Raw genomic sequence first — 14,416 nt, 5'->3', positions numbered from 1 at the left:
ATAAACATCATATATGACAAACCTACAGCCAACATCATACTCAATGGGCAAAAACTAAAAGCACTCCCCTTAAGAACAGGAACAAAACAGGGGTGTCCACTTTCACCACTCTTAATCAACGTAGTACTAGAAATCCTAGCCACAGCGATCAGATAAGAAGAAAACATAAAAGGCATCCAACTGGAAAGAGGAAGGAAGTAAAACTGTCATTATTTTCAGAGGACATGATATTGTACATAGAAAATCCTAAAGACACCACCAAAAAACTACTAGATTTAATAAATAAATTCAGCAAGGTAGCAGGATACAAAATTAACACCCAGAAATTGATGGCATTTTTAAACACCAATAATGAACTAACAGAAAGAGATATTAAAAAAACAATCCCATTTACCATTGCAACAAAAAAATTAAGACACTTGGGGATAAACTTAACCAAGGAGGTAAAAGACCTGTACTTGAGAAACTATAGGATGGTCCAAAAAGAGATAGAGGAAGATATAAACAAATGGAAGAATATACTGTGTTAAATGGACTGGAAGAATTAACATCCTTAAAATGTCCATACTACCCAAAGCAACCTATAAATTCAAATGAAATCCCTATTAAAATACCAACAGCGTATTTCACAGATCTAGAACATACACTTTGAAAATTTATATGGAACCAAAAAAGATCCCAAATAGCAATGGCAATCTTGAAAAAGAAGAAGCAAGTTCAAGGGAATCAAAATACCAGATATCAAGTTGTACTACAAAGCCACTGTAATAAAAACAGCCTGGTACTGGTACAAGAACAGACATATTGATCAGTGGAACAGAACAGCAAACCCAGAAATCGACCTAAGCCATTATGCTCAATTAATATTTGACAAAGGAGGCAAGAACATACAATGGAGTAAATACAGTCTCTTCAATAAATGGTGCTGGGAAAATTGGACAGATACATGCAAAAAATGAAACTAGACCACCAACTTACAACATACACAAAAGTAAATTCAAAATGGATAAAAGACTTAAATGTAAGACATGAAACCATAAAAATCCTAGAGGAAAACATAGGCAGTAAAATCTCAGACATCTCTCGTAGCAATGTGTTTGCTGATACATATCCCAGAGCAAAGGAAACAAAAGAGAAAATAAACAAATGAGACTACATCAAAATAAAAGCTTCTGCACAGCAAAAGAAACCAACAAAACAAAAAGGAAGCCCAGGGTATGGGAGAACATACTTGCCAAAGACACATCTGACTAAAAGTTAATATCCAAAATATATAAGGAACTCACACAACTTAACAAAAGGAAGACAAACAATCCAATTAAAAATGGGCAAAGGACTAAATAGACACTTCAAAGAGGAGATACAGATGGCCAAGAGACATATGAAAAAATTTTCAACGTCACTAATCATCAGAGACATGCAAATTAAAATCACAATATATCACCTCATACCTGTCAGAATGGCTACCATCAACAAATCAACAAATAACAAGTGCTGGTGAGGTGTGGAGAAAAGAGAACCCTAGTACACTGCTGGTGGGAATGCAGACTGGTGCAGCCACTATGGAAAACATTATGGAGTTTCCTAAAAAATTCAGTATGGAACTGCTATTTGACCCAGTGACCCCACTTCTAAGAATATATCCTAAGAAACCCAAAAAACCAATCAGGATGAACGTATGCATCCCTATGTTCATAGCAGCACAATTTACAATAGGTAAGATCTGGAAACAGCTCAATTGCCCATCAGTAGATGAGTGGATAAAAAAGCTGTGGTATATTTATACCATGGAATATTATAAAGCTGTAAAAAAGAAGGATCTCTTACCCTTTGGGACAGCATGGATGGAACTGAAGAGTGTTATGCTAAGTGAAATAAGCCAGTTAGAGAAAGACAAGTACCACATGACCTCACTCATATGTGGAATACAATGAACAAAATAAACTGATGAACAAAATAGATCCAGAGATATAGAAGCATGGAACACACTGACAAATCTCAGAAGGCCTGGGTGGGGGAGTGGGTGGGGAGAGATTAATTAAAGAATTTATATGCATAAATGCTTAATCCATGTACAACAGTATGGGGAAGGCCTGGGGCTGGGTCGGATACAGAGTGGCGGGGAATCAATGTGGGGGGGGAAAGGGGACTACTGTAATACTTTCAACAATAAAGATAATTAAAAAAAAGAAAAAAAAGGATTGTTGAAGGCTTTGAAAGAAAAGACAAAGTGAACGATAAACAGAATAGGAACAAAAATTGAGTGAATCTTAAAAGTTGACCTCATCGTAGAGTATTTATATAAGAGATAATTGAGCTCTAAGATAAATTTACTAAATACTTTGAGTAAGATCACACTGTGACACCAAAATTTATTCAGGGTTGTCATTGTTATTTACAGTTCATTTTAAAAAGAAAAAGAAAGAAAAGCTCTTTTGGAAAAAAATAGAATCACACATATAAAAGGACCTTGACAGATCATCTTGCTCTTGGCAAGATACAGCTGTCAGCCTCCAGCTGTTAGCACTTACAGGATCTCCCTCAGTTTTCCAGCCAAGATCACATTCTTCCAGGTCATGCCCCAGCCGGTAATTGAGTATGGCAGTAGCCCCAAGGCCAGGCCTTGTGTGTGTGTAACAGAACTCCTCTTTGCCTTTTGCCCCAGAGCTCCCCTTTATATTGGCCAAGACCTTGTCAGATCTACATACCAATCTGAAGCTTCCTCTGCCCAATCCTGCTTCCTCTTCCCTTTCCTATTATAGAGATAAGATCAGCATCCCTTTTTATGGGCTTTTCCTGTTTAATCATGTTTCCTCCGCTCTTTCACAAGCATTATGCTCCCTATCCCCCAAACACTTCATGAACTCCTAACTCTATCTGCACAGCTGTCTCCTGATGGATTATAACTACTGCAAAGAACATATTTGCAATTCATGTATCTGACAAAGGACATAAGTGCAGAATATATAAAGAAGTTTTAAAATGCAATAAGACTACCCAATTTTTTTTTTAAATAGACAAAGACTTCATTTCAAAAGACATGCAAATGGAAAACAATGTAATAAAAAGGTGTTCAATATCATAAGTAATCTGGAAAACAAAAATGAAAACCATAGTAAGATGCCACTACATACCTATCAGAAAAGCTAATATTAAAAAGTTGACAATTCCAAGTGAGGAAGAGGATGTACAGCAACTGACGCTAAATACACTGCTGGTGGGAGAGCAAAATCACTTTGGAAAACAGTTGGCAGTTTCTTATAAAGTTAAATTTTTATTTACCATATGACTCAACAAACCCATGTCTAGATATTTACCCAAGAGAAATAAAAATGTGCACACAAAATCACTTGCACAAGAATGTTCATAGCAGCTCTATTCTAAATGGCCAGAAACTAGAAATGATCTAAATATCCAACAACAGGTGAAAGGGTAAATTATGGTATATCATGCAATGAAAACAGTACTTAGCAAGAAAAATGAACAGCCTACATCAATGACTCTCAAAAAACATTATGTTGAGTCAAAGAAGCCAAATACATAAAAGGACACATGATTTCATTTCCCTGAAGTTCTATAACTGGCAAAACTAATCTTGAGTGACAGAAATTGAATCAGGGGTTGCCTCAGAAGGTGAGGAATTCACTGCAAACAAGTATGAGGGAATTTTCCAGGGTGATGGAAAGGTCTGTGTCTTGATTGGGTGGTGGTTACAGAGGTATGTATATTTGCCAAAACTGTACACTTATGCATATTACTGCATGTAAATTATACCTCAATAAAGCTGACTTTAAAATATATTTCCGACATTATAAATACTATACTAAATACAAAATATTAAACAAATATATAAATACTATATCTAACAATATTTCTTGGTATTGCAAGTGGAATATTGACCTCATTTATATTTCTAGATGGTTATTGCAGAAAATAAAAAGAGGCTATTGGTCTGTTTATTTTTCTTATACCCAGAGACCTTATCAAATTCCCTTATTATGTTGTTTTTAACTGAAGGCCTTTCTAGGCATATAAGCTATAAACAGCAGCAAAAAGAAATAACTTCATCTCTTATTATCCAACATTTATACAGATTAATTTATCTCTCTTATTGCATTTACTAGTCTCCAAAAGAATGTTGAATAATGGCGATCACCAGATGTCCTCTTTTTTCTCTAAAGGAAATATCTTAATATCTGAGTGCTTAGAATACTACCTGCTGCTGGATATTTCTATAAAGTCTTTATCAATTTGTAATTTCTATTTTATTTTATTTTGTCAAGAATGATTTTTAAATTTTTTCAAGTAACTTTTCAGCATTTATTAAATAACATGGCTTCTCTCCTTTAAATTGTTGAAGCAATAAAATATCCTTATAGATTTCCTAATATAGCAAGTTTACTTTCCCGGAATAAAACCTCTTGAATTATTCTTTTGATAAGGTACCAAATTCTCTTTTGAATACATACTCATGAACTTGCCGGGGAGGAATATGATACTGTCTTTATCAGGTTATAGTAAGGCTGGCTTCATTAAGTGATTTAGGGAGTTTCCATCTTTTTATTTGCCCTAGAATAGTAAAAAAAATAATAATAAAAAAAATTAAAAAATAAAATTTTAATTATCTATTGTTCTTTAAAAAGGATTTAACTAAAGTCTCCATGCTATTTTTATAGTAGGTATTTAATCTCCAATTTTTCTAGTGTAATTAGTCTCTTCATGTTTCCTAGTTGTTGGGTCTGTTTTATTAGAAAGTCATTCATATCTCCTAGGTTTTCAAATGTGTTGTCTTGAATTTTAGTAATTTATAAAATTTTAATTTCCTTTTGCATCATTACCTCCTTTCTGTGTATCTTACATAATTTTGTTCTCTCTTTTTTTTTTTTTTTAATCAGAGTCAAGAAAGGATTATCTATTTTGTTAGTGTTTTCAAAGAGCCAGATTTTGGATTTATTTATGCAAGTTTTGAGGTTTTCTGTTTTATTAATTTCAATTGTTATCTTTATTGCTTCCCTTACTGCCATTTGTTTCTAATTAAGATCTATAGTAAGTTTATGTATTTTTTTCTTTCTTCTTTAATAATAAAGACATTTAAGCCTATAGAATTGCCTCTTAAGACAGCTTTCATCTGGCCCCATGATTTTTGGAATTATTTTGATTTTAACTGATTATTGTATATATTGTTTTAATTTTTATTTCCTTTTTGATTCAAATGTCATTTATGAGGGTGTTTCAAATGTCCAATATTATAGTTTAAATTATTGGGGTTATTTTTATTATTTATTACTAATTCTGTTGGATTATGATCAGAGAACATGACCTGTAAAATCTCTATTCTTTTCAGTTTATCAAGGTATTTTTCATAGCAAAGTAGAGAATGTCCCATGGACCTACCAAGTAAATCATATATATACAAAATTCTCTCTAAACATTTATATTATAACCTGTACCACCCACCCTCACTCACACACATACTCATGGTTCCCCTTACTTTGCTTGTTTTAATTTTTTTCATAACATGCATCATTTATAACAAACTATAATCTTCTAACAAATTACAATTTACTTATATAGTGGTTATTGTTAATCTACTGTCAATTCTACATGAATGTAAAATCCACAAAGGGTTTGGAATTTTTGTCTGTATTTTCACTGGTGTATCCCAAATGCCTACAATATTGCCTGGCACAAGGTAGGTATTCAAAGAAATATGTAAAATAAATCATCATTACCACATAACCATGCAAACAAAAGGCAAAAACAGGAATACTACCGGTGTCATTCATTCACTAACATCTATTTCAGCATTTACTACATGTCAGAACCTTGCTGTTGCTGAGTAAAACCTAGCCAATACTCTACTTTTAGGGAGCCAGGGAAGGATAGACAGGGAGTTGGTCAGTACTAGCCCATCAACTGAACCACCTGGAATGGTTTTACAAACAACACTCCCGAAAACCCAGACTACTGTGGAGACCCTCCAGGAAAATGGAAAGTGTTTCTCTGAAGCTCCAGTCTGTCTTCTGCAGAGGTCAAGGTCAGAGGGCCCTGGTGTGAGGAAAGAATCACCTCACCCACAACAGGCACATGCTGACATTTCAAGTCAACTGAAAAAGCCTGTGGACAAAAAAGGGGCCACATACAAACCTGACAAGCTCAGGGTAGGCCTGCATGGCCACCTTACAAACTCAGAGACCTAAAGTAATCACACAGGACTGTCAGAAATTAAAACTTCCGAACTAAAAGTGAGTCATGGTGGGTATTCATGTCCTAGGCCAGTATCTTCCTTGACAAAGGTCAATCTTTACCTTAAATGAGCCTGTCTATTGTCTTTTTGCATCTATGGTAACATACCTTTGGAAGATCAGAGTAATCCCCCTTTTCCAGAACCCTCAGAGAATTTCCCTCCCTCCAGAGCAGGCGACCACAGAACCCCTCCTGTTGTTTTGTTCTCCCACATACCATCTCTTTGTACTGTAAATGTTAACTATCCTATACCCACCATTATAAAAGTTGTGTCTATTCATTTTACTTTTTAACCAGCCCCAGAGTTTTCCTGGGTTTGCTTTCTCCCACATCTCTAATCACCAACGGATTTCATGTAACCCCTCAGGCCTCTTCCTTTGATTCTAATTTATAAAATAAGGTACAAAGCTTCCATTCTCCGGAGCATTTTCTCAATCCGCTGAGCTTTTGCTCCCAGCAATTGTAAGCCTGGCGTAAATAAATTCTTAAGTATTCTGTACAGGTTTAAAAGTTTCCTAAATTGACAGGCCCAAAAACAGCAGCAAAGGAAAAGCACCTACAAGAGCCTGAATCCACCAAATCCAGCTTCCACCGCCTAAACACCCAACGCGCATGCGCAGTCCCCCCCCCCCCCCCCCCCAGGCTCCGTCCTCCACGCCCCTCAGACAGGAAGGAGCTGAGGCAACTTCCGGTGCTCCGCGGCCCCGTCGTTCCCTCGGTGATGTCCTGGGTTCCAAAAGCTCCTCCGGCCCCGGGTGGTGGAGAGGAGGGGGAGGTGTTTGACGAAGAAGCAGACGAGTCGCTTCTGGTGCAGCGGGAATGGCGGACCCAGATGCAGAGACGAGTCAAAGTAAAGCTGCGTAGAGGGCGCGGGTGTCCCTTGATATGCTGAGTTGCCGGGAGAGAGGCGCGGAGTTGTGAAGAACCTGGGCCTGAGATTAGAGGCCAGAGCGGTCTGGCCTGGCCCGGCATTGCCTCACTACCCCTTGCCGCCTCTCCGTCCCGTATCCTGCTAAGATTACCCAGTGGGTTACTTTAAAGCGTGGGAAACCACAGGGCGCAGTCCTCGAGCGCCTGCTGGGTGGGTTAGACGCTCGGTCCGTCCAAAATAAACAGTCCAAATTTTGAAGAGATTGGTATTTGATGAGGATCCTTGGGAAGAGGGTGGGAGAGAAATGTATACACTGACTACACTAATGGCTGTCAGAGGACAGCTACACAGTTTACAGGATTGCCTGAATGGGTGAGGAGCCTAAAGTTAAGGGTGATATTAATCTATGTACGTATATGGCAACAGTGAATGTAAGAATGTTGTCAAAGGGCAGTAAGGGAAAGTAATATGGAATACTGGTGACTAGGTAAAGTATTAAGTTGGGTTGGGGTTTTGTTGTTAGGTATGATTTATCCATCTCTAATTTGCTTTGCTATTCACAGAGATTAAGCTTAATACCACGCACCCAATTTCCAGGTGGAGCACTCGGAATTTATTTCAGAACCAAATGATGAGATCCACTTCCACTCAATATCCTTGCCAACAATTAAACTGCCCTAAATCTGCTTTTGTTTAATGTTTCAGTAAAATAATTGCTTATCCCAACAACCATGTTGTCAATTTCAGAAATGCTTTATGTGAAGTTGGGGCATCTTTTGATTGAGCATTTTTTGAGTGCTGTGGTACCAGAGAAAATGCAGGACAAAAGTCTCTGTCCACAATGAATTTGCAGTTTATTTGGATTTAGGTATCATGCAAAATTTCTAAAGCTAGATTTCTTATTTTCCTTTTGCTAAACCAATTTCTTCTTTCCCTACTTCACTTATCCTAGACCTTTGATAGCCCTACTTACTGCCTTGCCTTCTCACCTATCCATACCAATCCAATCAGTTACAAAGGGGCCAGAGCGTAATTCTCCATGTATCCTTTCTATGAAGCAATTGCTAGCATAGCATTTTTTGTTTGTTTGCCTTATTTTTTTAAATTTATTTTTATTGTTGAAAGTATTACAGCAGACACCCCCCTTTTCCCCCCCATTGATTCCCTCCACCCAGCATCGGCCCCACTCCCAGGCCTTCCCCATACCAATGTCTGTCTGTGTCCATAGGTTAGCTAACATAGAATTTTTAAGGGGATAAGCCAATAATACATTTTTATGAGAAATATAGTCTACTTTGTGTAGCTATGCCATATGTTTTAGAACCATTGTGTTAACACAGGAAAGGCTTGTTTTCATTGATTTTCTAAATTGATTCTGTTACTTCCTAGAAAAACCTACAATGGTTCACTTGATGTTACAGCTGCAAATCTTCATTACTTATTTTTAGGAAGGCTATAGAGATGGACTAGAGGCTGGCAAAGCAGTTACCCTTCAACAGGGCTTCAATCAAGGTTATAAAGAAGGTGCAGAAGTCATTATAAACTATGGACAACTCAGAGGAACTTTGAGGTAATTTTTAAAACTTAAGTGCTGAGTCATTTTAACGTCAGTACTACTGGAGGATTTTTATAAAAATGATATGTAAAAACAAAGTGTTTAAAGTAAAGTGCTTTTTCTAGTGTGAAATCCACAAGACTGCTGCAAAGTATTAGGATAATATTGCCTTCAAAAAGTCAAGATCATCAGTTCATCCACTTTAATGTGTGATCCAGGTGTCCTCTATAGCAAAGAAAAGATAGGAAGGCGTATATTTTTTTACTATCTGAACTATTGCCAATCTATATCTCAAAGTAATTTAAAAGATCTTCAGGTTTTGAATAAAGATTTTAGTCTTGCATGTGTGGCAGAATACAGGATGATAAAATTCTGTACTAGAAATACATGATGAAAATTATAGCTGGTAATAGAAAAATGATCCCATTTACTTTAGTCCTAAACATTGAATACCTGTCAAGATTCCATAGCAATAATGGCATATTTCAGAGCCAAGTGGCCAGATGGCACATGATGCTAAGGGCATGACAGGATTGTCCCTTGATACTCTATACTTTTTAAACTACCCTCTATAGAGAAAATGCTGCAAAGGATCAGTGATTTTAAAAAGGATAGAAAATAAAAGTTATCAAAACCAAAAAAAAGTTATTGTGTTTAAGGTTTTAGAAAATTCAATGGTAGGAATCAGAATATGTAGTCTACTACCATAGGAAATGATCATGTTCATCTTTACATCAAGTTAAATTCATCTTTTATAAGCTTAGGAAGCTTGCTAAGTCTTTTATATAAATCAATTCCATTTTTATAACATTACTTTTTACAACCATTTTATGTCATGATTTTCTGAATAATCTGAAATATCAAAAAACAAAAGTACTATCTTGTACTAAAAAAGTAAAGAAAAATATTTATTAGGAATAGAATGATTTTTACCTTCTTCAAGAAAAGTATTAACTCAGCAAGCAGTGTATACTTATGACAAAGTTGGGAAAGTGAAGTTGCCTAAAAACTTATTTTTCTAACCTTCAGTTTTGATGGCAAGCAACTGCTGTATATGATTAGAGAAATGGTTTTCAACCTTGGCTGCACCTTGATATCAGCTGGGTAGCTTTAAAAAATAATACCCCTAGAGATTCTGATTTAATTGGTCTGGGATATGACCTAGACCTTGATAGTTTTAAGAGCTCCCCAGGTGATTCTACTGTGCATCCACAGTTAAGAATCACTAGTTTAGAAGCTGTTTGATGCCCTTAAAGGAAAAACTAATTTTTGCTGGTCTCTCTTTCACTCCCTCTTTCTGAGTTATATCCCTCTTCAGCAGAAGCTGCACAGTTCATAAGGGGAAAATCTAAAATGAGGAAAAGTGGATGTAGATCTGTGAAGGAGGGGTTATGAATTAGAAACAGTTTATATGATTAAGCCCAATTGTTTAATTTCTGTTGAAAGATAATATCCTTATATATTTTTTAATCCTGTTTTACCATTATTACTTTCTTGATTTTGACTTGCATTATTATTAATTCAGTTTGCATGGTGTTATCTAGAAAAGAAACATGTGGTGCTTAACATCAGAAATTCTAAAAGCCAATGATTGTTTAATTTTTTTCCCTGTTTAACTCTTGTTTATATTTTCATTCAGTGCTTTGCTCTCCTGGTGTCACCTTCACGATAATAGTTCAGCTTTGATCAGTGAAATAAATAATCTTCTGGATGCAGTTGGCCAGTGTGAAGAGTATGTGCTCAAACATCTGAAATCAATCACTTCACAGCCCCACGTTGTAGATTTATTGGACTCCATTCAGGATATGGACCTTTGTCATGTAGTTCCAGCTGAGAAAAAGATTGATGAAGCCAAAGATGAAAGACTCTGTGAAAATAATGCTGAGTTTAACAAAAACTGTGGCAATAATCTTAGTGGGGTAGATTGTTCATCTTTAGAATGTTGTGGAACACAGGAGCATACGCATTCTGGAAACCCAAGCCTCACTTGGATTTTAGAACAGACAGCGAGTTTAGTAAAACAGCTGGGAGTATCAGTAGACATATTACAGCACCTCAAACAACTATGAAAATTATCTTAACTTTTCTAATGAAAATAACGTTCAGAACATTCCTTAGAGCATTTTGTTTCTTAACAAGTTTACCAAAATTTGTTCTGGTTTCTATATTGAACACTTCACTAGCCTTCATGGAAGTTTGAATTGTCTTCAGAATTAGCACTATTAAATGTAATAAAAGCCTTTTTTCTGTCACTTGTAATTTTTATGTAGTTTAAGATATACGCTCAGAAATTCTGTTGTCATTGTCATTTTCAAATTTCTGATCAAAACCAAGCATTTTCAGACTCGCTAGCAAAAGTGAATCAAACATTTTGTAAGGACCTAACCCTACTTTCTGCTCTGTCACCATCGGTTAGAACCTCATCTCCAGCTAGTCAGCCCAAAATTACCAAAAATAATGGCTGACATTGTAAATAGATGAACACTCATAGATATATCTAGATTGAAAGTAAGAGGCTGTAAGTATAAGAAACTGAAGAAATGTTTATACTGATGATTTAAAACATACTACAAATACTAAAATTAGTTTTAATTTCATGTTAATTAAAAGTAAAAACATAATTCCTTGAAAAATATAGAAAATACATTTCATGCTCAGGTACTAGTTTTTCCAAGTATTTAGGAGTTAGTAGTGTTGCTAACAAATGTGCCAGATTATTACATCTAAACTAGTTTTGCTTCATATCCACATAGGAATAAAACTCTGAAATCACTGACTTGTAACAATATTTTTAATCTGGCATAGATGAAATTAGACCCAAACTTTTGTTTCAGGACCTAGGCATATGAGATCAAGAAAAGATTTTTCATCACTTTTTGCCTGAAAACATGAATGCATGTGAGGTACCAGACTTCAGAGGCGCCCAAATAATTGCCCCTATTGATAGTCTTAATTGCTTTTTCACCGATATTTATATCTACCATCTGCTCTAAAAGACAGACATACTGAGATAGTGAGATAATCTGATAAAATATGTCTTTCAAGAGATTAAGGAAATGTACTATTTGGATCTTACAATGTCCTCAGAGTTCACAGGACCTTAGGGAATTGAAACTAAAAATTTGAAATCAGAAGATCATATAGTGTATCAGGATTTACTGAAACATTCTGAAGATATCAAGTGACTTGACAGCTGGTTTTTTAAAAAGCATGTTGATCTCTACATGTAAACAATGTCTCAAGAGATTTACTAATTTTTTATATTTTTCATATTTATGAATACAGCAAAAATCTGAAATCCTCATGGAATATTTATAGGTTTCTAAAGTCTTCGTTTGCTCTGCCCTGCATATTAAATATGAAATGTCCTTTCTAATGATACATATCAAAGTCACCCTGAGTAAAAACTTTCACGAGTGTAGCAAATCTTGAGATTTTATTGGGGTTCATTCTGTAAGACTCCTTGAAGAGAACAGTCCTTACCACCATTGGAAATACGGTGTTTTTTGTGTAGATGTTTATAGAAAAAGAAGTCAAGTTTAGATGAGTTGATGAGGCTATTAGGTGGAAAGTATCTCTTAAACTTGCTTTGCCTTTTAAAAAATACAGAAATTCCTGGATTGCAAAAGAATATTAATGGTGTGCTCATACCTGTGATCCATGAATGTGAGCCTCTGTACTTTATTTTCCCCTTTTTCTCTGTTTTGTTTGTTCATTTTTCTTTCCGTGTTTTTGTTTTATTTATTGTTTATTTATTTATTTTTAGGACTCTGATTCTGTTATTTCTTAAATGGATCTAGGCAGCTTATCCAATGTCCTACAGAATGTCCTACAACAAATTCTAGCCCTGGTGAATTGGCCTTCTTGGGCAGTTGTCTCCAATTAATATCTCGGACACAAGTGCTCAGACTTAAGATTACATGTGAATCACCCCAAAGTCTTTTTTGTTTGTTTGTTTCTTTATTGTTAAGAGCATTATAGGTGTCCCCCTTTTAACCCCACTGATCCCCTCCACCCCACATCCATCCCACACCCTCCGCACACCAATGTCCACGTCCATGGGCCACGCCCATAAACATACAAGTTCCCGGATAAACTCTCCCCACCCAAACCCCCCTCCCACCTTCCCTCTGAGATCCCTTAGTTTGTTTCAAGCTTCTATGTTACTGTATCCACTTTGTTCATCAGTTTATTTTGTTTATTAGATTCCACATATAAGCGAAATTATTTAGTACTTGTCCTCCAACTGGCTCATTTCACTGAGCATAATACTCTAGCTCCTTCCATGCTGTGCCAAAGGCCAAAAGGTCCTTCCTCTTCACAGCCACATAGTACTCCATGGTGTAAATGTGCCACAGCTTTTTTATCCACTGATCTACTGATGGGCACTTGGGCTGTTTCCAAATCTTAGCTATTGTGAATTGCACTGCTATGAACATACAGGTGCATAAGTTCTTTGCAATTGGTGTTTGGGTTCCTTAGGATATATTCCTAGAAGTGGGATCACTGGTCAAATCGCAGGCCAATTTTTAATCTTCTGAGGAAACTCCATACTGCTTTCCATAGTGGCTGCACCAGTCTGCATTCCCACCAGCAGTGTACTAGGGTGCCCTTTTCTCCACACCCTCGCCAGCACTTGGAGTTCATTGACTTGTTGATGGCAGCAATTCTGACAAGTGTGAAGTGATACCTCATTGTGGTTTTAATCTGCATCTCTCTGATGATGGGCGACGTTGAGCATTTTTTCCTATGTCTCTTAGCCATTTTTATGTCCACTTTGGAGAAGTGTCAATTTAGGTCCTTTGCCCAATTTTTAATTGGATTTTGTGTCTTCCTTTTATTAAAGTTGTATAAGTTCTTTATATATTTTGGATATTAACCGTTTATCAGATGTGTCATTGGCAAATATGTTCTCCCATACAGTGGGCTCCCTTTTCATTTTTTTGATGGTTTCCTTTGCTGTGCAGAAGCTTTTTATTTTGATGCAGTCCCATTTCTTTATTTTCTCCTTAGTTTCTCTTGCTCTAGGAGATGTATCAGTAAACATATTGCTAGGAGAGATGTCTGAGATTTTACTGCCTGTTTTCCTCTAGGATTTTTATGGTTTCATGCCTTACATTTAAGTCTTTTATCCATTTTGAATTTACTTTTTTGTATGGTGTAAGTTGGTGGTCCAGTTTCATTTTTTTGCATGTATCTGTCCAAATTTTTCAACACCATTTATTGAAAAGACTGTCTTTACTCCATTGTATGATCTTGCCTCCTTTGTCAAATATTAATTGACCATAATGGCATGGGTCAATTTCTGGGTTCTCTGTTCTGTTCCACTGGTCAGTATGTCTGTTCTTGTGCCAGTACCAGCTGTTTTATTATATGAACCTCTACTAGAACTAACAAGAGTGATGGAAAGAAACCTTGCTCACCTGTGTCTGTTACCTTGCCTCATATGTTATAGGCTTGACAAGTCTTGCCATGACAGGACTCTAGATGAAAATAAATGTAAGGCAAAATTGCCCCAGAACAGGCAGCCAGATTTTCAAGGCCTCGGACACAGTCATTAGCTCTGGTTAATATGGCTCCCTTAAAAACAGAATTTCTACCTTAAATATAGATGCTGACATATCTTGCATTTTGTTGTTTTCCTAAAGGTAAGGATGAAGAAGCTCATAATACTATGCTTTTCTCACATTTCAGTTGCTAGAGCTGCTGAAACCACCCAAATTTTTGTGATAATCAGAAAGTGG

At 36.2% G+C, this 14,416-nt stretch overlaps 1 protein-coding gene across 1 annotated transcript; it reads left to right on the top strand.

Annotated features, from left to right (window-relative positions):
• The first annotated feature begins 6,967 nt into the window (after positions 1-6,967).
• YAE1 (YAE1 maturation factor of ABCE1) lies at positions 6,968-14,085 on the top strand. The gene is made up of 3 exons (XM_016207278.2): positions 6,968-7,096; positions 8,566-8,687; positions 10,312-14,085. The coding sequence occupies exons 1-3, from the start codon at positions 6,968-6,970 to the stop codon at positions 10,739-10,741; spliced, it is 681 nt and encodes a 226-aa protein (XP_016062764.1). The 3' UTR covers positions 10,742-14,085.
• Positions 14,086-14,416: the final 331 nt, after the last annotated feature.

The sequence above is a fragment of the Miniopterus natalensis genome, chromosome 10 (genome assembly GCF_054644295.1).
Source record: "Miniopterus natalensis isolate mMinNat1 chromosome 10, mMinNat1.hap1, whole genome shotgun sequence".
Classification (NCBI taxonomy): domain Eukaryota; kingdom Metazoa; phylum Chordata; class Mammalia; order Chiroptera; family Miniopteridae; genus Miniopterus; species Miniopterus natalensis.
This window is presented reverse-complemented; position numbering and strand designations above follow the sequence as displayed.

Coding starts and splice junctions, on each gene's coding strand:
- YAE1 (XM_016207278.2), top strand. CDS start 6,968: ATGTCCTGGGTTCCAAAAGCTCCTCCGGCCCCGGGTGGTGGAGAGGAG. Junction 7,097..8,565: donor AGATGCAGAGACGAGTCAAA/GTAAAGCTGCGT, acceptor ACTTATTTTTAG/GAAGGCTATAGAGATGGACT. Junction 8,688..10,311: donor CAACTCAGAGGAACTTTGAG/GTAATTTTTAAA, acceptor ATTTTCATTCAG/TGCTTTGCTCTCCTGGTGTC.